The sequence below is a fragment of the Lycium barbarum genome, chromosome 2, assembly GCF_019175385.1.
Source record: "Lycium barbarum isolate Lr01 chromosome 2, ASM1917538v2, whole genome shotgun sequence".
NCBI lineage: Eukaryota > Viridiplantae > Streptophyta > Magnoliopsida > Solanales > Solanaceae > Lycium > Lycium barbarum.
In genome coordinates this window covers 125,395,473-125,411,353 of record NC_083338.1, presented here as the reverse complement: position 1 = coordinate 125,411,353, position 15,881 = coordinate 125,395,473, and the positions used below count along the sequence as shown (strand labels likewise).

The window sequence follows — 15,881 nt, the reverse complement described above, 5'->3', positions numbered from 1 at the left end:
GTCTATATATTTAGCAGTAGTAAATATAATATATATGGATTGTATATATGTAGTATAAACTTCGGTATGGTATACGGTATTTCGGTATCCATTTTATAAATACCAAATACCATACCGAATACCAAAGAAAATTTAAATTCATACCAAATACCATAATACTAAAACCGCGATATTAAAAACTTCGATATCAATATGATATTCGGTATATATCATACCGTGTCCACCCCTATGATCATGGAAAGGGATACAGGAACATTCCTGTTTGCACAAAATATATTAATATAAACCTCGTATCAATCTCAAAACAAGGAAATGATACAAATTAACTGATTATAATATGAATAGAAGAAAACAGTCGTACAAAGATTTCTTGTATTTTATTTTATCAATCTCTTATAGAGATCTCTTGTGAAACGGGACATATAACTACAAGCATAATTACCACCAAAATCTCATAGCAGTTTCAGAATGAGGAAATTATACAAAATAACCATTTACAATATGAAAACAAGAAAATGATTTGTATGTTTTATCCTATCGATCTCTTAAGTTTTAACATAGAGATCTCTTGTGAAGTTAACCACCAAATTTCCAAAAGCTCTAGCTAAGCTTAAAAAAAAAAAAATGGGTCCTACATATTGCAACCATCGTTCTAAAATACATTTCTACACCAATAAGAACACGAATCCATATTAATCAATTTACTCTTCCATGAGTTTTTTAATATTTGTAGGGTGGACTTCACAATCAAGATCAGAAGCAAAGGCCTTGTTAGCAAGCACAATATTCACAGCTTCTGTGGGATGCAAGCCATCAAACCAGACAAATTTGGCCCTATTTGAACAAGAATGCCCTCCATTTTTGCACAAAGTTTCATTCCCACCTTCCTCTATGGTTGTAACTTCACAGCAAGGATTTTTGGTATTATCAAAACCTGTATGTAAATGGAAATTAAAGACTTGTCACCATTGAAAAAAAAAATAAAAAAAATCACCACTTTCTCTTTTGAAGTGAGCGAGGGTTTTTTTTCTTTTTTTCCACTCGGTATCCGATACCTGCATAGGAGCCCGACCAATTCGGATTTGTGCCGTAGAGCCCATTCGGGGGAAGGATCCTCCTATCAAGAATTTCTTCATACCCAGGGCTAGCTCAAACTCAAAACCTCTAGTTAAGGGAGGAGTAGCCTCATCCGCTGCACCAGATGGTGCGAGCGAGGGGTTATTGCTTCGTGGGAAGTTATGCGCTTTAGTAAAATGTGCAACTTTAAATAATAACGTTCAAAGTGATCCAGAAAAAAAGAGGAAAAAAAAAAAAGCAGTAGCTCTTTTGAATCTCAACTTTGAGGATGTGGATTAATATATATTGACATTATTGCACATTGGATGCTAAAATTAGTAATTTTAATTACTATTATTATAGTATAAAAGTCATATACGTTTGACATGTTTTAACAAATCTTTTGTTTTTAGTCCAAAAAAAAAAACATGCAATTTTGTTTCCATACCTAAATACTATTTTTTTTTCTTTTACATTACGAAATAATAAATTGAGTCTTCCTTCTCTCTACCTTTTTCTTCAAAAAGTTGAGGTTATCACAACTAAAATGATACTCTCACTAGTCCCTATTTTTAGCCTTTTAAATTTGTTCCATGATAAGTGTGATTTTGAGAAATCAAGATAGCATTACTTCTTTCTTTTTTTCAAAATTTATCATTGATCTAGATCTCTATAAAATTACCTAAAAAGATTTCCCATGCGTGAGGAGAGATAAAGGGTAATTAATTTAGTCAAATAAAATAACCTCTTATAATTGATGTTACTAATTGATTTTCTTAATGGGTGTGTCAAAATCTTAAAAACACTTCAAATGAACCGGAGGGAGTGTTTATGGTGCAACAACAACAATTTACGCAGTATAGTTTCTCAAGTGGGGTTTGAAAAGGGTGAGTTGTACGCAGACCTTATCCCTTCCCTTGAGGGGCAGAGAGGTTGTTTCTGATAAACCCTCGGCTCAAGAACATATAACACAACTGTGCATGCTAAGAAAATATAGGATGACTAACTTACTGATAGTAGATTAATTCATCTGTTTATCATGAATTAGAAAAATATAAAGAAAAAAGATTATCATACCATATTGAGAAGGAGTTAGTATGACATCCCTAATGATCTTGTAGACATTGACATAGACAAACTTAGAACCAGGCATCTTTTGCATTAGCTCATCAAGAAAGCTCCTTAAGATAGTGTTGTAGAGATGTAAAGGCACATTTACTGGTTCAAAGCAGCCAGTGCGCATGGGAATGGGAACTCTAGCCAGAACCATTGGGCTGCACCCATTAGGATATACTGACATTACCACAAATTTCCTTGCTCCCAAGTCGTACAACCTCTGCAAAATTAAATAGTACTAGGATTTAAGATATATACGCCTATAGTGTGTAGTTCAATTATATTGTTGCTGATATTATTGTTTTGATTTAGTTTACTAATTGTGCTATATTATCAGTGAACGAGTTTTTTTTTTTTTTTTTTTTTTACAACACGATTTTCAACTCAGTAAAAAGAAATAACTATTATTTATGCTAATTCATATCTGATGTGAAGTACGTTAGTCGAGAGGCAAATATCTGCTCCACTTGGATAACAGTGAGAACATTTTTTGTGCCAAAAAACAAACGGATAGCATTACGTCTAATGCTCTATTTTGTATAGTATATGGAGCATTTTGACTATTTTCCCTTAATATTATGACTTTTTCAAATGTTTTTAGAATATCATTAACTATAAAAAAAAATAAAAAAAATAGAGTAAATACTCAAAATACCCCCAACGTTTGACCAAAATCCCAACTACACACCTAACCTTTGCGTTGGTCCTATTACCCCCCCCCCCCCCCCCCCCGGGACAATTTTCTTTTTTTGCTGATGTGGACAAGAGCGTGACTAACCGCTCAGTGGCGCGTTATAGCCTTTAAAAAAAGCATCTGACGTGTTTTAAAATGCCAACTGGACTGCCACATAGATAAATTTAAATTCCCTCCATTTTTAGGCTACTTCATCTTCTTCTTCACCCTATTTAATACCCATCTCCATTTTTTTTGTCAAAATAATATCCATTATAAATTCAAAAAAAAATAAAAAGTAATACCCATCTCCCGAAAAAGTACTATATAGCAAATTAATACCACTAAAAGAAAAGATCATCTAAGATCTCATAAAATAAACAAAAAATCAATTTCAAGACCCAAATTCCTCACAAATCTTAGCAGTTATTCTTATAATCACTGTTTTCCCAAATCAAATTAAAAAAAAAAAAATCTGAAAGAAAAAAAAATACAAGGTTGAAAATCTAATCTTGTTAAAGAAAATCTGATTGGAAGTTGCTTGTTTGGAGTTGCTGCTTGTTGCTTGGTTGGAGTTGTTTAAGCACTAATTCTTTGAGTTGATTTGGGGAGAAAATTAAACTCCATTGCTAGGAATTTGGAGAAAGCTATGAAGAACACCAAGTGGGTTTCTTTAAATTCTTGATTGTTTGATCAAATCAATGGATGAACTTTGTTCTACTTGGTGTTATGAAGCTTCCTTTCACATTTGGGTTTGTTTGGATTAGATTTGAGGAAGTTGGTGTGATTTTTTTTTTCAACTCCTAATGAAGATGATGATGATGTTGATGAAGATGAAGGAGACTTGGGTATGGGTTTTCGGATCCTCATACTGAAATGGAGTATGGAAAATTGAGAGATTTTTTTTTTTTTGAAGAAGAAGAAGAGTAGATGGATGGAGGAAGGGGGGAAATTAATAAAAAATGGGAGGAAATTAAAGATGTGGCACGTGGGTCAGGCGCGTGTGGATAAGCGTCTGTTAATAATTGGGGGATGTCATATTGGACTGCCGCATCAGCAAAAAAAGGGACATTTTAATACTGAAAAAAATTGTCTAGGGGGGTAATAGGACCAACGCAAAGGTTAAGTGTGTAGTTGGGATTTTGGTCAAACGTTGAGGGGTATTTTGAGTATTTACTCAAAAAAATATGTATATAACTTGATATATATAAGATATTCAAATTATATTTTTAATATTGTAGTAAATGAAAGTCCAAATTCATAATGAAATTGAATAGGTTGGTCCTTAATTGTATGTTAGTCCCCTCTGATCTTCTTGAAACAAAGGGAGTACTAGAATTACATTCTCTCTTTTGCTCGTCTCAAACTATACTAATACCTAAGGAAAACATATACTAGGAGTATAATTTGAGAAAAGGACAAAAATGGTCCCTTAACTATGATAGTAGGTTCAAAATAGTCCCTTAACTATGCACTTAACAGTTTTAGTCCTTTAAGTTTGTTACAAGTTAACAAAAACGGTCCCTTAACTATGAGAGTAAGTTCAAAATAGTCCCTTAACTATGCACTTAACGGTTTTGGTCCTTTAAGTTTGCCGTAAGTTGACAGTTTTAGTCTCGACAAAATATTCATCGAACCCTATTTGTTAGATTTGACGAGAATTATGAAAAAAGGGAAAAATTAGTGAGAACTCTAGATCGGTCAAATAACTCGGGACAAAACCGACCGACGTTAGTCGGTTATAGGATGGACTTCCGCGCATTTTTCCTCAAAAATAACCGATGGACTTCCGTTGGTTTTCGTAAAAAACAATAAAAAATAAAAAATAAAAAATAAATAGTGTCCCTCGATTTTATCCATCGGTTTCCGTCCATCGTTTTTTTTCGCTTGTTTTTGGTAGTGACAACTTTTTTAGTTTCTGCTATTTCTAATTTATTTCTAAAGTCTAGTGTATTTTATTTAGTCGATGGATTCCCTCAGTTTTAATCGATAGAGTCTGTCGGTCTTTGTGTTTCGAGACACCATTTTCTGACATTATCAAACCGTTAAGTGCATACTTAAGAGACTATTTTTAACCAACCCTCATAGTTAAGGGACCATTTTGTCAACTTATGGCAAACTTAAAGGACCAAAACCGTTAAGTGCATAGTTAAGGGACTATTTTGAACCTACTCTCATGTCCCTCAGTTATTTGACCGATCTAGAGTTCTCACTAATTTTTTCCTTTTTTTCATAGTTCTCGTCAAATCTAACAAATAGGGTTCGATGAATATTTTGTCGAGACTAAAACTGTCAACTTATGGCAAACTTAAAGGACCAAAACCGTTAAGTGCATAGTTAAGGGACTATTTTGAACCTACTCTCATAGTTAAGGGACCGTTTTTGTTAACTTGTAACAAATTTAAAGGACTAAAACTGTTAAGTGCATAGTTAAGGGACTATTTTGAACCTACTATCATAGTTAAGGGACCATTTTTATCCTTTTCTCAGTATAATTTTCTGGAAAAATAAAATGATTCGATTAAAATAAACAAGCAGACAAGCATCAAAGACAAAGTTGTAAAAAAATGGAAGAAAAAAGTTACTCTCTCGATCTCAAACTATCCGTCGCTTTTTTGTTTTACACGCTCTTTAATAAATATTAATTAGGAGGAATATGTGATTAACTTTACCCATTTTGTGTCTAATTTATAATCTTTCTTCATTCAATGTTTACTCTATTTATGTGTCTTTTCCATTAATAACAAAATCCTACTAAGAGCGAAATGGGGGGAAATAATTAATTGTGCCTTGAACTTCTAAAACGACAAATATTTTGAGACAACTATTTTTAGTAACCACGACAGATAATTTGAGACGGAAGGAGTAATTAGAAGCACATACCTGGAACTGTTGAGAGAGTCCAGTAATCAACTTAGAAATGAAGGCTGTAAGAGTAGCATTGTTGTGTGGAAAATTCAAGAAGTAGTTTAATGAAAAGTCATTTCCTCCAGTTCCCACCACGAACAGGTAATTTCCCAGTGCTTCTTTGCTGTTGCATCCAAGTTGCTTTTCCAACTCAGGCACTGTCACATTCTCTAAGTTTCTGATTTGTTCATTCATGCTCATCACTTCCCCCTAATAATTTTATAGTTGAATAAAACATCAATTGTCTTAAGTGAAATTAACTTCATCATAGTCAGAAGCGCGTTTGGAACACACTTTATTACATAGGGAGGAGGGGGGTGGTGAGAATTAGTATCACACTTATTATGTGGAAGACACCTATTGATATTACTAGATTATAAGTTTTGATGGTCGATAAGAGTCTTCTATTTAGATGTCTATGAATTTTTTTTCGTAATTTATTTCTAATCCAGATAAGGAAACAAAGTTTGTAAATAAAACTAGGAGAATCAGGAGAGACGTGCCTATCAATCATGCAAACGCAATTTAATTTAGTAGTTGGAGACATTTGATCCACAATTATATATTTACATTATTGTGATCGTTGATGGGTAAAGTAAAACTATACGGGCAACGTTCAAGGGAAAACACTAGCTAGACAAGGGAAAAAACCCATAACATCATGTGGTTTCTAACTGTGTGGTTGAACATTAATCAAAACAGGGAAATATATATGAGAAGAATTTAAAAAAAGGAAAGAAAGGAAGAAGATATTGTAACATTCTGCAAAATCACAAGCCCATATCGTAGATCGATAAGGCACTTGCCTGATACCTGTTATCTCTTATGTGTAGATGGTGGCGACGGGTTCCCTTGTCATTTAAAAAAAAATCTAGATGATAAAAGGCAAGTTGTTCCTTTGTTGAGCCCAATTAGTTTGAATTCGCCAATTAGATCCATTAAAGAAGAAATGTTTTTTACCAATAATTTTTTCTTTTGTTGGATGCATTGAGACCTTTGATTAAGATTAAAGGAATTTCATTCATCCTATTAGTGTTCGTATATCTTCTCACTCTTTCATGAGGATCAAGTTGATTATTATTTAGCTAGTCTAGTGAGAACTAAAATTTCATTGAAGTGACACTTGCGAAAATTGTTCAAGGATCTATGATCAAATATACGTAATTAAGGATTATCTTTCACCTAGAGAGAAATAGGTAATATAAACTAGGTGATTTGTTTTTTGGGCGGGGGAGGTGGGTGGGTGGTTAGGTAGTTAGGACATTATGACTATGGCATGATCTCAAACCATCACCTAAAAATTGCCTTTTGATGTAGATAGTTAGGACATTATGACTATGCCATAATCTCAAACCATCACCTAAAAATTACCTTTTGATGTCTCCAACCGGTGAAATGGCCAACTTTTTAGGGAAAATATAAGTGATTTTGAGTAGTTAGCATTTTTCATAAGTTTAAAGAAAGTAAGATTTTCCCGAGAAGTACTTTTGAAATATTTGTCAAGCATAAAGTACTGTTTTAATATGGGAAAAGGACATATATGGCCGGTCGGCCATAAATAATCCCACCCTCTAGCCCAATTTTTCTCAAACCCAAAATGTAGCAATTAAACTAATCACATCCATTAGCCAAAACTTAAATAAGACAATTTTCAAATAAAAACACAAACACAAAAATGTTTGAGGTGATTTTTATATATAATATGTGTCATTTGTGTACAAAATATGTATCATTACCTATCTGTAATGTATAGAAACTGTATAAAATATGAATCACTAAGGTATGCATCATTTTTGTATATAATATGTATCATTTGTGTATATAATGTGTATCAGCACAGTGCAACTGCCCTGTAAAGAATAGAAAATTGTATCATTTTTATATATAATATGTATCATTTTTTTTATAGATAGTATATATATATATATATATAATTCCAGCATGTGTATATAAATTGTATCAGTCTTGTATAAAAAGTGTATCATACGTATAAAAAAACGTATTATAGAAACCGTATCATTGTGGTATATAATATGTATCACTATTGTATATGTTAAAAATAAATATCGTATCATTATTGTATAATATGCGTGTAATAAATATATAATTAACGTATAATTTATGTATAATAAATGTCTGATTAATTCTAGCGTATGTATATAAAATGTATAATTCTTGTATATAAAGTGTATATATATAATTTCAATATATGTTGTAGCAACCCTTTACTGGCGACGTTTTTGTGGCGACTAAGTCGCCACGAAAAGTCTTTTTTTTTAAGCGCCTAGGCGTTGTGCCGGCCAGCCTTGGCATTATTTTGGGCCGACTGGACACCTAGTGGGATTAAGCCCAAATAGTGATTAAATGTGGGATTAGTTTGGCTGAGTGGCCACACAATGTCCTTTTCCCTTTTAATATTGACAAAAATATTTTCAAAATTGATTAGCCAAACATAAATTGATATTCTTCAAATATTTTTCTGAAAAACACTTCTGACATAAAGCACTTCAAATATCAAAATAAGCAGATATTGGATGTTTGACCAAACATGCTTATAAGAATGTTCTCTTAAAAAAAAAATAAAGCAACAATAAAGAGAAATTAAAGTTGCATTGTACTCACAGAAACAGCACCAGTTTCATCAAGAATGCCAGAACCACCAGAAGCAAAACTGACACCATGTAAAATCATGTTCCCTTTAGTTGTAAGATCTTTGAATGTAGGAATTGTTGGAAGCTTTAGATGATCACCAAGAAGATCAATCACATTTTTCCCATTGGTAAATCTTCCTGTTGGTCCTTTTACATAATCTACTCCATATGGCAAGTGATTTGCCTTTGCCTTACATTTTTCAAGGAAGTTGTTATTCCCATTATCAACCAATGAGCTACCAAATACAAACATTCCTCTGATTTTTGTGGTTTCATTTGTTACTGCAAATTTGCATTCACAGTTGCATAGAGCAAAATATGAGAATATGAAGCTTAAGATGAGAAGAATATTTGGAGTTTTTGCCTTTTGAGACATCATGCTTTGACTAGTTTCTTTTTTGTTTGTTTTGTTTTTCCTTCTTTCCTGTTGTGTTTGTGTTCCTTTTTATAGAGAAGTCAAAAAAATTGAGTACCGCTACTTTAAATGGATAAGAATAAAATACTACAATGACAAGTTAAAATTGAACAGTAACTAACTTTGGAATTGTTGCCTCCTGTTTTTTCAATTCTAAATTAATTTTTTTTTTCTTTTACACTCTCTCTACCTAGCTAAGTATAGTAAATTGGTAAGAGGCAAAATGGAAGCTATTGACTTAAGCAATGCGTTTCGGTCCAAAACGATTGCTCGATAATATTTATGTATAATACAACAAAGTAAGTAGGAAGTCAAAATACAAGTACTTTGCATTAATTGAGAATCTATGAAATTGTTTAAGAGAGCTAGAATGTAACTGAAACATTTTAGAGATTTTGTTGGAATTAAATGTCCTATTGTATAATGTTGGCGAGTAATTAATATTCATTATATTTATACCACAACATTGTAGATTACTCTTAACATGTTAAAAATTTAAGAAGGGATTATAATCTAATTACTATAAGCCTCCTTTTTTTTTTTTTAAAGTACGTGACTCTTTTGGAAGCACTTACGATCGGGGAAAATGTAACTTTGTAGTTAGTATCAATAATATATTTTCTCTTAAGAACACACAAAAAAAAAAAAAAAAAAAAAAAAAAAAAAAAAAAAAAAAAGGCATGACGGGTGAGTTGTTTTATGAAATTTTAGTATACAAGTTTGATTTTGAAATTATCCGGAGATTTGAATATACCAATTGATAAAATTTGCCTTCCATCAATTAAACATGAATAAAGAAAGGACTTTTCTTCTTGTGTTCACGGTATAGGGTAGGAAAATTAATGCTATTGCATAGTTTGAATCAAAAGTAAGAACAATGATGCATATAAATTATTCATGATATTTTGTATATAAAAATAAGTTTTTAAATAAAACATGAATAAATATATCTTATTCTCGCATATTTTCTGACAATTTCTACAGGAAGAAGAGTACTGCAGAAGAATATAGAAGAAACAAATTGTCAAAGAAATAAGCAAAGAATTCAATAGGTGCAATCACGAATTCATAAGTCATAACCGTGGAGTTTTACATGTGGAATTACAAAAGACAACATTGGGAGAAGTTGCAAAATTCACGGGTTTCACCGCTTCATACTCACACCCGTCAAGTGTTGAAATCCACGGGTGTCACCGCTTCATACTCTCACCCATCAAGTGTGAAATCCACGGGTGTCACTGCTTCATACTCACACCCATCAACTGTGGGCATCAAGAAAGAAGTTGCAAGTCTTTCACCCGTCAACTATTGTTATACTCTCACCCATCAAGTAAGGTCACGGATGTGAGCACTACTTCAAGGAATGCACCCGTAGGGGGTAGACACTACATTTTCCTATAAATAGAAGCATTATTTTGCTTACAAATCATCCAATAATTTAGAAGACAAAGTGTCAATCTTGTTCTATTCTCTTTTCTTTCCTTTGTAGTAAAAATATTTGTCCAAGTCTTTCAATATTTCTAGCTTCTTAAATTCATATTTTCTCTTTTCTAACTCCATAATGGAGTAATCTCTTTTTGTTGGGATAGTTGATGAAACTTGATGTAATTTTATATTATCTTATTTTAGTCATTCCTCGTCTTGATATTATTTAAATGTCATACTTTGTGTTGGAATGATATGTTCTACTAATCATTATCGTTACTTAGTATATTTTGTGTTATGATTATAGTTATATTAATTTGTACTTCTAACAAGGAGGGAAATTAATATACTATAATAATCACATAAAATATATATGTAATAATAATTTTTAGTCATCTATTATTCCAAATCTTTGAACTTGCTTCTTTTAATCCTAATTCTCACGGAGGGGTTATTTCAAGTTAGTTCTTAGGTTTAAATCTTTATCTTATTTCTTTCCATCCTAATTCTCACGGAGGGACAGTCTCAAATAAGTTTATTGATTTGAGGGATCTCTATCTTATTTCTTTCAATTCTAATTCTCGCGGAGGGAATGTTTCAAATAAGTTTATTGATTTGAGGACTAATCGCAAGAGGTCTTTATTCCTCATAACACAAATCAAGTCTAGGAACTATTTCTACTGTTTTGTGAAATTTACTAAAAAAAGGTTTTATTGTCATATATACACTAAGTGGATTCAACGACTCCCAACTCTTTCTTTTAAGATAATCTTTTGAAAGTTGTTTCTTTTGTTAAAGTAATTTACAAATTTAAGTCACTACTCTCCTTTCATCAATCTGATTCTCTCAAATAACAGCAAATATACTACAAGTCTGTAGCATAGATTTTCCAATTTCTGTGGGACGATATCTTAAACTATATTATAATTTGACAGAGTACGAGCAAAAATTTTCGTATGCACTTTGGAGTATCAAACAATAAGTTTTATTGAGTATCAAACAATATATCCCATCGGTAGGGAACACAAGGATGAAGGAATTTGAATAGCTTCTGTTAGCAGGCATGAGCTAAATAGATAGAACTAATAGACTTATTTCTTTTTTTTTGATAAACAAAGCCATCTAATCTTATTTTATTAAATGATGGATTTATTTATGCTCTATACGTCAGTCAACTTCTCCAGAGAATTTACCTGTTCTCAAAAATCAAAAGAGTGTGTAAAATAAAAAATAGTAAGCCTATAAAGTGAACCAGGAATTATTATTTCAAAATGAAAGGGGATTATTAAAGTTTGTGATCTGTTAGCTTTTGCTCAACTACATGCGGCAAAATTAAGTATTGCACAAAACATGAAGTTTTTTTAACCAAATTGCGCATTTTATTCATCTTCCAAGAGGAACATTACAAAAGCATCGAGGAAATTCTACATGGTTATCAACTTTCCTACTCTAATATGAAAGATAAGAGAGCCCGGAACTTTTTTAACCCAAAAAATAATGTTTGGAATCAAACTAACCCTTTAAAAAAAAAATCAAACTAGGCTTCACGCACAGAATCTGTGTGTGAAAGGGCTAAAGTGTACATTTACACTTTGGTCCTTACACACACAGAATCTGTGCGTGAATCCTCTTTTCCCCGACCCCAATCTTTGTTCTTTGGAAATCAAACTCAAAATTAAGTTTTTTTCCGTACTTTGACCGAAGATTAATCACGTTTCAAAACACTGGAATATAAATATTTTGTTATACCCCGTACATTTATACGACGAATTATCCGCAAGCAAATCGACTCAAGTTAAAGGCGGAATTATTTTCGGATACGAAATAGAAATCGTTAATTTTCAATTTTAATTAAAACATAAATTGTGTATAAATTTTATTGGTATAAAGATATTATTGGAGATTAGGGGTAAATTAACTATGATTAGATTATTAAGTGGGATTAAAATTTAAATCACTTCATTAATTAATTAAGCTTAAGGGGCCATGTGGGCCCCACCCGAATAAAAAAAAAAGGGGGGGGGGGGGGAAATCAAATCTGAAAATTAACAAAACAAGGTGGAATGTTGAATCATCAAGTAGGGGTGTACGTGTAACATGGTGGGAAACCATATACATAGAATAAGGCAAAGTGCAAATGACATTTTCCAATGCATTTGTTGGATATCAACTTTCAAGAACAAGAAAGTCTATGCATGACTTCTCACGGCCAGATTGAGGTTTTAAAAAAAAAAAAAAAACAGTTTGTAGCTTAATAAAATTCTAAGGAGAAGACAAGGAGATAGAGGTGGAAAAGCAAGAACAAGTATAAAGATTTAAGACACAAATTGGGGTCAAGTATCCAAGGTAAGAATTGGTTATTTCTTTTACATTTAGAATGAGTTGGATGCATTGTGAATATGTATAAAATGGTGCATGTTGGTATTGAATGTTGTTGAAATTTAAATTTAGCCGTGTGAAGGGCTTATGTGAAGTAATGTTTGAATTTCTTGTACATGTATTAAGGATGGTTTGAATGATGTAGTGTGTTTGAAAGGAATGAAAATTATGGAATTTTGTATGTGGTTGTGTTGAAGCCGTGTAGGAGTTGATTTAAGGAGTTAATGGACTGTTTTATGTGATACTTTAGTTGTTGATTGTTATGGACATAGTGGTGTATTGTTTGTATTTTAAATATGTGAGTTAAGATGTAAAAGAAATGATATATGTGGAAGTGGGAAAAACAGTCCAACCGTGGACTGTTTTATGTAAATGGATGGGCTAATTTAGTTTGAATGTTGATTGTTGTTGTCATGGGTTCTAAAATAAGAATGAAGACATCGATGGTTAAAAAGTGGAGTTGAAGTCGTTATGGGCTGTTGTAGGAGTTAGTATGCTATTAATATAGTCTCTTGCGGTTATATAGACAATGTTGTTAAACGTGTTATTGTTGTTTGGTTGGAGTTGGACAATTGCAAGTTATTGCGATTTTTGTAAACTTGATAGATAAGTGTTGATCACAAGAAATTGTAAATGGTAATGTTATGTTGTTGTTTTGGGCCGTGAGCAGGAGTTATTTTTGATAAAGCATGATAGTTAATTTTAAGTAGAATTATAGTTGTTGTTGTCCCGAACTATATGGCGAAAAGATTGAAAAGTTAAAGTTGGAATTGTGTTGATACGATCATATTGTCGCTTTTTTTTATTGGATTGAAGGAATTGAAAGTATAAGTGTGCCCATGTATTGTTGCTGGTATTTCTGTGTCTACAGGAACACAATTGGAAATTTGGATAGGTGAACCTATAAGGGGAAGTGCTGCCGAATTTTCGCCAAAATGCTAGATAATAGAATACTTAAGTGAGAACATATATATAGACTGGAATGTAGGTCCTATAGAAGAATGAACTATAGAGTGGCGAACTAGGAAATATAGTTACTAACGATAACGTCACTTTTATATAAATAGGCGAAAAGAGCAACGAGGCAAAAGGGATTCACGGATAGTCGTCGACAGGTATGTAAAGCTATCCTTTTCTTTCTCTTGGCATGTCCTAGAGGTACTAGGTTTGAAATTGAACCTCGGGGGATATTCTGTTTATAGCAAACTAAATCTGAAAATGTCCATTTTTCATTCAATAGAATTGAATCATATAAGTACGTTTTGTTGAAAGAATTTGGTAAGTTTACACAAATTGCTTGGAAAGTTAGGAGATTGTTCGAAGATCTCCAGGGATGACTCTATAGACTTAATGTACGTAAATTGAGCCTATCACTTTAGTTGACCCGAGGTGGGCCCACTATGCTCGATTTCACTCTAATTGCATTTTAACCTATTTTGAGAAGTTTTAAAGGAAACGTCTTAACTACTCTTCTGACTACTAAATGACACTTGTTTAAGTTATTCTGTTAAGTCTTATAAATTATTTTGGAATATGGAAATGATCCCAAGAAGACTATTATCACATAATCTATTTTTGTTATCCGAAATATACGCACCGTGACTATCGTGCGGTTTCATTAATACGGTTGTTGTTCGGAATACTCAATCGAGTCCTTGTAAAATGTATTATGTCTCATATTGCATTAGTTTCTCACTACTCCACTCGTGGATGTCTCAATGTTTCCTTCACTGAGCCCCGGGCCAGGATATGTTGTCAAGCGTATTCCTCTGCATTGTTCGCCGTGCCTCGATGGTGAGGGGGCAGGTATACGTGTACATGGGTTGTGGAGTATGCTGTGCCATGTACACTATTTTGATATGATATGATATGATCCGATATGGCCATTTGACATGACATGCTATGTTATGGGGTTATCCCCTATTCTGATCCTTATGTGTTGTGGCATCAGCGTCGGGAGAGTGACCACGTTCTGTCTACCGAGTCCCTTGGCGGGGGTCGGACATGATATGGCATATGTTTCTGTACACATTCCTTATGTTTTGAAATATGCATTTGGTATTTTGGATTTTTGCATTCCTTTCTGTTCGTTCTGTTTCCGGTTATGATTTTGGTTTCTCTACTTCAGGCTTTACATATTCAGTACATATTTCGTACTGACCCCCTTTCTTCGGGGGCTGCGTTTTCATGCCGCGCAGGTACATACGACAGGTTCGCTGATCCGCCCGCTTAGGATCTTATTCCGCTGTTCTGAGGCGATCTCTTATCCGGAGCCTATATTTTTGGTACAGTCTCCTGCTATTGTATAAATGTACGTCACTCAAGGGTACGACGGGGCCCTGTCCCGTCATATGATTCTGTCGGTCTGTTTAGAGGTCTGTGGACATGTTTGTGGGTTGGGGGTCTTCCTGTATGAATGCGTGTATATGTTGTGTTTGGGCGATCCCATTCGCCGCGGCGGCCGGTCCGCATATGTTTAAATGTTGCTTTGTTGGCCCTGTGTGGCCTTTGTTGGTATTTTCTGTGCGCAGGGTATATTGGATAGTCCGTAAAACAAAGGAAACTCTGCCGAAATTTTTCTGGAAATTATCTAAATTTAAAATATAGTCTTGTCGGCTTCTACTATATACTAGAATGCGGTTAATAAAATCTGAGATAGCATCTGATAGATGTGTCTGGGTGCCCAGATCGGGCACTAGTCACGGCCTACGGGGTTGGGTCGTGACATATTTTATATAGAACTTAATATTTTTTTAGCGTAAAATAATGTCGGCTCATTACATCAAGTATACATATATGTTTGGATCGTCGTTTTAGGGGTTGTAAAGTGCCTCGAAGTAAGTTTGGAAACTTGTTATCTTTTAATTTTTTTTTTCGTACTTTGACCGAAGATTAGTCATGTTTCAAAACATCGGAATATAAATATTTTATATAACTTAATATTTTTTTTAGCGTACAATAATATCGGCTCATTACATCAAATATACATATACATTTGGATCGTTGTTTTAGGGGTTGTAAAGTGCTCCGAAGTAAGTTTGGGATGCATAGCATGTAGTCAAATCAAGTATGGGGTGTAAATACAATTGTATTGCGCATTGAAATGTTGCACAATATGAATTAATGTTTAATAAAACGGTCAAATAATACAGCATTGTATTGTCAAATCGGTCCTTTATGTGTCATAAAAAAACTGAAATTGGCATGCATGATGTATTGTCAAATCAAGCATGGGTGTCATAAAAAAGCTTAAATTGAC

At 33.2% G+C, this 15,881-nt stretch overlaps 1 protein-coding gene across 1 annotated transcript; it reads right to left on the bottom strand.

Annotated features, from left to right (window-relative positions):
* Nucleotides 1–361: 361 nt before the first annotated feature.
* LOC132621929 (GDSL esterase/lipase At4g16230-like) lies at nt 362–9,032 on the bottom strand. Its single transcript, XM_060336410.1, has 4 exons — nt 8,375–9,032; nt 5,729–5,962; nt 2,134–2,392; nt 362–934 (listed from the first exon to the last, which is right to left on the bottom strand). Exons 1-4 carry the CDS (start codon nt 8,780–8,782, stop codon nt 702–704), a joined length of 1,134 nt encoding a protein of 377 aa, XP_060192393.1. The 5' UTR covers nt 8,783–9,032; the 3' UTR covers nt 362–701.
* Between the last annotated feature and the right edge of the window lie 6,849 nt (nt 9,033–15,881).